Source organism: Armigeres subalbatus, chromosome 3 (assembly GCF_024139115.2).
Source record: "Armigeres subalbatus isolate Guangzhou_Male chromosome 3, GZ_Asu_2, whole genome shotgun sequence".
In the NCBI taxonomy this organism is placed as follows: Eukaryota; Metazoa; Arthropoda; class Insecta; order Diptera; family Culicidae; genus Armigeres; species Armigeres subalbatus.
This window is the reverse complement of record NC_085141.1, coordinates 388,477,210-388,486,921: the sequence shown is the minus strand read 5'-3', so window position 1 is coordinate 388,486,921 and position 9,712 is coordinate 388,477,210. Positions and strand designations below refer to the sequence as shown.

The 9,712-nt window shown below is 39.2% G+C and overlaps 1 protein-coding gene and 1 long non-coding RNA gene across 2 annotated transcripts; one reads left to right on the top strand and one right to left on the bottom strand.

Annotated features, from left to right (window-relative positions):
• The first annotated feature begins 1,139 nt into the window (after positions 1–1,139).
• Positions 1,140–3,753, top strand: LOC134222970 (uncharacterized). Its single transcript, XM_062702113.1, is given in 6 exon segments — positions 1,140–1,222; positions 1,316–1,525; positions 1,581–2,278; positions 2,281–2,772; positions 2,850–3,116; positions 3,119–3,753. Coding segments are annotated over 6 exon segments (2,385 nt in total).
• Positions 3,754–4,489: 736 nt separating this feature from the next.
• On the bottom strand, positions 4,490–5,894 carry LOC134223863 (uncharacterized). Its single transcript, XR_009982754.1, has 3 exons — positions 5,610–5,894; positions 5,200–5,536; positions 4,490–5,127 (listed from the first exon to the last, which is right to left on the bottom strand). It is a non-coding gene; the product is annotated as an uncharacterized LOC134223863 (long non-coding RNA).
• Between the last annotated feature and the right edge of the window lie 3,818 nt (positions 5,895–9,712).

Here is a 9,712-nt window from a genome sequence, read left to right as displayed (position 1 = left end):
TCCACTCGTTATTACCTCTTCTTCTATTGGGATTTCGCAAATACAGGGAGTGCGCAAGATTTCTGATTTGGATTGCTGTCTCTATTTCTCGGGTAATCCAGGGGGTATTTTTGTCTTTGACAGTTATTTCGATCTCAGGTGCATGGACCCTAGCAGCACAAGTCTAATGAATCTGGTTACAGCAACCTAATTGTGACTAAATCGGGTCACACATAAGCTACTGTGATCTATGTACAACATGTGTGCTGCTCGGGGATGTCCATGAGGTTGTTAAGTAACTAGGGTAGATCCGTCAAAAAATGATATTGTCCGAACCATAGAAGTTGTCCAGGTTCAGTGCCCTAAAATCAGTCTGCAGTTGTAATTGGTCAACTTCCTTAAACTTTCTTATTCTTATACGTTCCGAAGGTGCTTTCATTACTCGTACATCCGAGATAAGAAACACGATTTCGTGATCTGACAGACTGTTGGGACATGTTTTAGCTGCAATGACAGTCTGTGGGGCATCTGTTACGAGAAGGTCGTTAGTTGTAGCACTGGTTTCGGTTATCCGTGTCGGTGGAGTTGGAAGAACTGTCAGATTGAAGAAACTGTGGATGCGTGTGAGTGATGCAAGATTGTTGCACGGTTGAGTAGCTCGTACGTTAATGTTATAATCGCCAGCGATAAACAATCTGTCGAATCCAACATCTTGGAGATCGAAAATGAGCTTTTCGTAGTTTTGCGAAAACAGTGGGTTGGAGCAAGATGGATTGTAAATAGCAACGATGCCAACACGAAGATCGTTCACATTAGCTTGTATTACGATGTATTCCAGTCTAGAGTGTCTATAAGGAGAGTGGCGCCATGAGATCACCTGTCAAATTAATGTTTTCGGCAACACTGATAGTCAAAGCTGACAACACTGACAATGCTTCAGCCTCATAGTGACTTTTGTTAAATATATAATTTTGTTGATATCTCGTTGTGCTTTTGCTTACTGGTAATTCAAGTCTCAGTGTTTCTATTTCTATAAATATCTACGGTTCGTCCCGGAGGAAACGAAAGAGTTTTTTCGAAAATGAAGTGTCTCGCCAAGTTCTGTACAAATAAGACGACACAAGGATTTAAGAACATTGGGTTCTTCCGGTTTCCAGCGGATGCTGACCTGCAAAATATTTGGCAAAAGTTTTGCGGGTTTTCTGATAGTTTCGAGGTCACGTTTAGTTGCAGAGTATGCAGCGTAGGTCAAAATTATTGCATACAAAGAATACATAGTAAATAAAATAGAAAAACAGTTCCATTTTCTGCAGGAAGATGTATATTTTGCATCCAGCAAGGGGAAAATTATGAGGCGACGAACGGCATATCCGGTGTACGAATTCGTTCCACAAATTGCCGACTTTGATCTTGAAACAGACGATATTCCGGGAGACACTTCGGCATTTAGTGCTGATGCGTCTATGCAAAACATGATCCCAGTTATGTGCAGCCCTCATGATGAACATCAGGCTGTGTGTGCCGCAACAAAAAGGAAGTTCGAGAGGTAAAAATAATATAAGTAGTCCGTATGTATGCTTATAATTTTGAGAAAATTCTAGCCGTTTGATCAATCTAAACCTGGAAGTAACTAACTTGAAGAAACGCTGCAATGGTCTCGAGGGCGTCGTCAAAGAACAGGAGCAAAAAATTCAAGCACAGGAAAAAACGCCTAAGCTCGCCCTAAACGCGCTCAACAGGACGTTTAACTCCGACCAAGTGGACATGCTTTTGTACCAAAAGAAACGTCCGAGAGAATGGAGTGATGAAACGGTAACGGAAAGCCTTAAAACGAAATTCGTGTGTGGGAAGAAGGGATATGAGCACCAGCGGAGTAAGTATCCACTGCCATCGGAACAGACGTTACAACGTAAGGTAGAAGATTTGGATTTTAACCCTGGAATACTATACGACGTATTGGAGCTTTTGAAACTGAAAGTTGGCACAATGCTACCAGAAGATCTCGACTGTGGACTCGTATTCGATGAAATGTCTATCGAAGAAGCAAGAAGTTTTTGTATTTCGGACAGTAAGTTCTACGGAGATATAACCATAGATGGTCAAACCGGACTGGCAAGTCATGCACTAGGTTTTGTATTGGTCGGAGTCAGGGGCAGGTGGAAGCAAACTGTTGGTTACCATTTGACGGGAAATAGTATACCTGAAAATGATCTGAAAGAAGTCGCCTACAAAATTATCCGAGAAGTAGAATCTTTTGGTTGCAAAGTCCATTTCCTCACATCGGATTGTGGTCCAAATAACAAAAACTGTGGAATGCTCTAAAACTGAAGTTCCATAGGAACAACGTCATGGAAAGTGTTCCCATTGAACATCCTACGGATTCGACCAGAAAGCTGGAAATCATTCCGGATGTGGTGCATGTCTTCAAATCAACAGTGCAAGGGTGGTTAAATAACGAAGTGCTGTGGCTACCACCAGACGTGGTGAAATCTAACGGATTTTGCACGAACGAAGTCAACGTGCAACACCTGGCGGACCTTGTAAACTATGAACGTGAAAATTTACTTAAAGTGGCACACAGTCTGAAGCCTGAGGATGTGGAATTTGGAAAGAAGAGGAGTAATTTTGATGTGATGAAAGTGATTAATTCCACAAAATACGTGAACCAGAATATTTCTGCCGCACTTCGATTTTACAGCAATGCTGCGAATCGACCCGAACTTCTCCCAACAGCTTACTTCATCGAAACACTTTCCAAATGGTTTCGCCTCTCAACAAGCAGATTAAGCAAAAGTAAGCAGTTTTTATGCCATATAAAACAATGAACTAAAATCATTTGAAATAATTGTTTCTTTCCTTTTGCATTACAGCTAACATCCAGAAATATCATGAAACGCTTGAGTTCTATGAATTTTTCAGGAAAATGATTTTTGCTTTAGAGGTAGGACATAAGCGGTACTGGAAACCCTGGCAGGCAGCTATAATTCTTGCCACAAACTCTATACTAAGACTACAAGACATGTTCTTGAACGTGAAAGGATACAGCTTTCTTTTTACGTCACGCTTCACTCAAGATTGCGTGGAGAATATTTTTTCTCAAATTAGAATTAGGCAAAAGAAACCCACTGCGTTACAATTTAAGGTTTCTTGAAATCATTGTCAGTTTCACAATATCTAACAACGGTGCGTAATTCATCATATGACACAGATGACAGAGATTGGCTAATAGAATTTCCTTCGAATATTAAGCAGTTGAAGCAAACCAGAACTATGAGAGTAGAACAAAAAGCATTCGTAGCGAACAACTTATGTAGCTTAAATAAGCAGGCAGCGTTAGAAAGAATGAACGACACAGAAAAGAATGTTATCTACCATATTGCCGGTATGATTGTGTACAAAGTGGCGAAACATGGAGCAGTCTGCCACCAATGTATCGAAAAATGCACAGCATCTACACCTTTTGTATCAGATTTCAGCAAACTCACTATTACAAAAGATTTTACCGGTCAGGCATTGGTTTATGTTAATGAAGAAACATTCATTTTCTTTTTGAAATTAGAGCTTGTGTTGAGAAGCGAGTTAGAGAATCTAGAAAACAATAACGTATTTGATTACATTGAATCACAGTTGTTACATGTTCCAGCCACGCACATGATCTCCTGTCATGATTTAAAACGAAAACTCATAAGACGCTTTTTGAATTTTCGTTTAAAAATTCAGGAATCGAAAAAAGTTCATAAAAATAGGTTCGATAGCAGATCAATGGCCGTATAGTGATATTCGGTATTCAACTGTAAGGTGTTTCATGCTACATAAGAAAATAAATAATATAAACTCATACTGATTATATTTACTAATTAATTAAAGTTTATTCAAACTTTACCACTCTCGAGCGTTTGTACATGTGACTTATACTCAGACGAAACAACTGGAATTTTTCTCTTGATTCATTTAAGGTTTCATTTGCAAATTACATGACGCAAAAAATGATGATTTTTCACCCCCATCCCCCCAGTCCTATTGAAACACTTGTTATATCAAATCTCTTTTTGCCTTTCTCGTACAACTAAGTTGTACCGAAAGGCTATCATGTCACTCCGAAAACGAACTTTTTATAGAAGCCTCTGAGACCCATAGTATTATATACCAATCGACTCAGCTCGACGAGCTGAGCACATGTCTGTCTGTCCGTGTGTATGTATGTGTGTATGTGTGTGTGTATGTGTGTGCACAAAAGCTATAGAAAACATTAGACAACTTTTCGTGTAGTAATCCTTAACCGATTTTCTCGCAACAAGTTTCATTCGACAGGGGACAAAGCCTTGTTGATCACTATTGAATTTTATAACGATCGGCCATTGCGTTTAAAAGTTATGAAGAAAATGGTACATCGGATCATATAAACCCCATATAAGGTTGGTGTCTTAACTAAATGCGAGAAAGGCACCACCAACGCTAGGTGGATTATTCAGAGTTTTTGTAGATGCCTTCACACTTCGATTACGTAATTTGTAAATGAGCTCTTAGAGTTGAAACCAGGTAAGACTCCCTCATCCCTTGAACCGAATCCGGTATACGTGAACTGACAGGGCTTCGTCCTTTGCACCAGGAGCAGGAACTAAACATTTTTCGATGCTTTATGTCTTCTTAAATACTGAATAGGCGAGGAACTATTTTATTACCAATATAGGTGTAGATATATTGCATTAGTTTTGTCAATATTATTTATCCGCAGCAGAAACTAATTTTATTTTCTTTCCAACTTTAGAATCAATACATTCACTATTCATTTTGTGATGACGACATTACTATCATCTATTTTAGCAAGGCACCTGCCTATAGCACTGGTCACTATTTACTTTGTAATAACCATAAATTCAAAACCGCAGATAAATTAAACTAATGCACCATAACAGTCACTTTACGTTCACTTCAATCCTAAAGATATAAGGACCAAAACGTCTTCGATTATATCGCCTCGTCCATCTCGGCTTTTCTAACGCTATCGTACAAGAATGATAAAGGTTTTCACTCCACTCAATCCAATTTGCGCTGCTTTTTTCCATCCTGTACCTTTTCGCGACGGATTTGAATATTATTCTGTAGTCCGTGTGATTCAATATAAATTAACTCCCTTCTAGCGAAGACCTATTAAAAGAAGGAAATGGATAACATTATGTTTACTTCTAAAAGTAATTAATTGTGTGTATCCTAACTTACTTGCCATCTCCATCGCTCGAACCTCGTCCAAAATCTTATCGAAAAAGCGGCATCACTTGTGTCGTCATAGCGCAATTGCATATCACCTGGGAAATCGTTCCAGCACTTCAGCTTCCTGCTGCACAGTATGACGTTGTTGTTCACTCTTGTTTCCCTCTGTATTCGCCGGATGAAAATAAATTGGACTGTACGTATAATCCTTTTGAAGCGGTTGTGGAAGAAGCGAATTATGGTGCTGCTAGTGTCCGTGAACAGTATGCCTACCGAGGACTCACACGGGAAACAAGCTTTCGTGGTATTCCAGCAGCAGCAGCGGGTGATATTGCTCGCTATTTCCCTGTAGTGTTTTGAAAAACAACGTATTTAATCAAATTGGTATAAACACCGTAAATTATTAATGGATTACTTACCTACTTCGATCAGGAAAGTATTTTCAAATAATCGAATATAAACAAACAAATCCAGTTCCTTTAGCTCACTTCGGAAACCCTGTAACGGTTTATTCCGGTGGAGTCATCATAAAATTATCAAAATAGTGAAGACGAACAAATCCCGCTTAAAAACTTGGCTTTTGCGCCAATTCCTCGAAAGGAATTGCCAAGATTCATTTTAATTTGCCCAGCTTGCTAGTCGGCCACGTCGTGGTCCGAAAACCGTTATTGCGGAATCTGTTCTCTACACTTTTCAATTTAACAATCGAGCCACAATTACTTTATTCATTCCTCAAAACTATTCCGATTCAAACTATCTCACGACATTTATACACGAAACTGAGTTGACTCAGCAACTCCAAAGAACCGACCGCATTGCGCTGCGAATCAATAACAAACACTAATTTTCCGATCGCATTTACACAATTTCACTTTAACTTACGTCGGTTCCAGTTGTGCGTATGATACCACTCGCCCCTCTCAGCCACACCACATGTTGCAAAATTATTTAATTACTCTTAAAATTTCGGTTGTAGTGACAACTACAAGTCCCAACCGACTCCTGCTGACCGTTGGTGGTGGGCGGGTATGCGGTACGATGCCGAGAGCACGGCCTGCTGCGAGCTGCGATCAGCCAGATGATCAACGGCAAACGATGCGATGATCGCCCGGTGCGAATCCATCCTACCCAGGCTTGGGTCTACGGCTGCAGTTGCTGCTGGTCGATATTGGCCTATCGACGGGAACTTTCTGACCTCGATATGGCTCTTTTATAATGCATAGGTAGACAAAATGCACACAACATTGCTCGGTGGCAACGTTTGAATCGTATGTATTTTTATTTACTTGAATTAGGATGGACAAAAGTTCACTGTGGCTTAAAATTCCAATTTCTTGAAACAAACCTGTTACATTAATTTTTTCTCGGGGTAAAAAATGAAAATTTGCTTTAGGAAATTTTATATTATTAAGTAATACTAAACCTAACCAAAAAATTAATGCTACGAAATGGTGCTCCAAGCAAATGCCGAAGACTTTTATGCATCTGTTCTTTCACAGAAGACTTTTTAAACTACAAAAATGCTCCGAACTAACTGTCGAAGACTTGAGTACTTCTGATCTTTCACAGAAGATTTTTGTACTGAATGCTCCGAAACTTACATCGAAGACTTTTAATGACCGGATAAGGCTTCTGATCTTTCACAAGACTTTATTTTACACAAAAACCATGTTTCACCACTTTGTGAAAACTAAAATTTCCTAAAATAACATTATTCAAAATTACACAAAACTCCACCAGATGACCTTATTTAGCCTATTGTGCCCCACGTTGGGCGCCAAATGTAACGGTTTATTCCGGTGGAGTCATCATAAAATTATCAAAATAGTGAAGACGAACAAATTCCGCTTAAAAACTTGGCTTTTGCGCCAATTCCTAGAAAGGAATTGCCAAGCTTCATTTTAATTTGCCCAGCTTGCTAGTCGGCCACGTCGTGGTCCGAAAACCGTTATTGCGGAATCTGTTCTCTACACTTTTCAATTTAACAATCGAGCCACAATAACTTTATTCATTCCTCAAAACTATTCCGATTCAAACTATCTCACGACATTTATACACGAAATTGAGTTGACTCAGCAACTCCAAAGAACCGACCGCATTGCGCTGCGAATCAATAACAAACACTAATTTTCCGATCGCATTTACACAATTTCACTTTAACTTACGTCGGTTCCAGTTGTGCGTATGATACCACTCGCCCCTCTCAGCCACACCACATGTTGCAAAATTATTTAATTACTCTTAAAATTTCGGTTGTAGTGACAACTACAAGTCCCAACCGACTCCTGCTGACCGTTGGTGGTGGGCGGGTATGCGGTACGATGCCGAGAGCACGGCCTGCTGCGAGCTGCGATCAGCCAGATGATCAACGGCAAACGATGAGATGATCGCCCGATGCGAATCCATCCTACCCAGGCTTGGGTTTTCGGCTGCAGCTGCTGCCGGTCGATATTGCCTATCGACGGGAACTTTCTGACCTCGATGTGACGAACGGCGGCTCTTTTATAGTGCATAGGTAGAGAAAATGCGCTCTACATTGCTCGGTGGCAACGTTTGAATCGTATGTATTTTTTATTTACTGGAATGAGGATGGGCAAAATTGCACTGTTGCTTAAAATTGAAATTTCTTGAAACAAAACTATTACAACCCATCGATTACAATACTGCTGGTTTATACGACGTAAGTGATAATCGGTTTTGACAGGTCATTTGCTCGTTTGAAATGACAATGACAGATCGTCATTGTTCAAATTCTGACATTGATGTTACTCTTCTTATAGGACTCTATTCCAGTCTAGTAGCTATTGGGGCATCAGGGTCAAACGTGCACACCAATTTTTTTTCGCTGGAAACCAGCAAAATTTTGCTGGATTTTGTCGAGCTGTAAAACCAGCAATCCATCCAGCAAAATTGTTTCTGCTGTTCTTCCAGCAAACATGAAATCATGAAAATGACAGATACATTACTGTATTTTCAGCAATGTCGCTAACAGTTTGCTGGACGGTCAGTAAAACCAGAAACAAAATAATTAGCTGTATTTCCAGCAATTTATTTTCATTAATACTCATATTATATCAGTACAAAATGAATTAAAAAGCGCAATTAATTAATAATAATGAAAATGAGATAACTTCTCATGACATATATCAGCTATTGTGAACAAGCAATAAATGTCCTATTAGATTCTTACTTGATCTGCTGCTGATTAATGTCATAGGAAATAATTGATAATTTTGGTTCACTCATAAACATCACTTTTTATTTAAAATACTTTCAAGAAAATACAAATAAAAAAACACTAAATTAAACGATATAATCTCTCGCGGTAGTGGATGTTTAAAAAAAAGCCGTAGTTCAGCGTCCCAATCCTTTTTAAATGTTTAAATTAGAAAAAAGCAGCGGGAACAGAGCGAGTATGGCGGCAGCGTCTTTACGCGTATTTTTTATCTCTGATGCATGACTTCAGTTTGACAAATAAACACGATTGCTGAATTTCCAGCAATAACATGACTTTTGGTGTTTTTGCTGGATTTCAGCAAACACATTTATTGCTGATCTAGAACCAGCAAACCGTTTTGCTGGAACAAGAAATGAAATTTTGGTGTGTAGATTTCATTATTGTTTTATACTTTAAACCTTTTTGTACGTAGAGTCCAACTCCACCACAAGTTCGTGTTCCGCGCCCTCTTCCATTAGGCAATGAGTGTTTGACGAGATTATATCCAGGAATACGGATTGGACCAAGTGGGGCCGATGCTTTCAGCTTTGTTTCAGTGGTTGCGAAGAAGTGGTATGGTGTCTGATTCAAAATAGTTTTGACGTCGTCGATGTGGCGTTCGAGACCTCTCACATTGAGGTGACCAATGCGTAGGTTAGTGCAGTTGGAAAGTGGCATATTCATGTTGATAGTCGTCAGCTGGTAGTGATAATAATTTACAGTATTGCAATAGAGGTGGTGTCACCAACCGTTGGCTCTGGTTCAACTAACTCTAAGAGTTGCTTGATGCTTGAAACTGGAGTATAGCGCTCTTGATTTGGTAGACGAATGGAGATGCAATCATTCTTAACGTATACCGACTTTTCCTCTGTTTCAGACGCAACGCTAGGTTACGTATGCGAAAAGAATCCACTATCAAAAACAATTAATTAACTATCCAGTATTTTGCGCTCGATAATGGCGGCGTGAGTTACCCTCGATTTGACAATCAAGTTCAAGGGGTAGAAAATATTTATATATTTTAATCAATGTACACAGATAGAAAAAGTTGTTGAAATTTACACGAAAGTAATGCACATAAAGGGAATGCCAAAAAGAGCGTAAATTTAAATGATATTATCGCCTGAATGTATGCGATTTCCATTGCATTATGTCACTTTTTATATGATGTATGCTATAGAAACTGACATAATGCTATAGAAATTGCATACATTTAGGGTGAACTTGTTGGAAAATATCCATGTGCGCCCAAAATAGTGTAATTTTCCATGTCTTTATTTTTTACGCGCTTCTTAGTTTTCATTA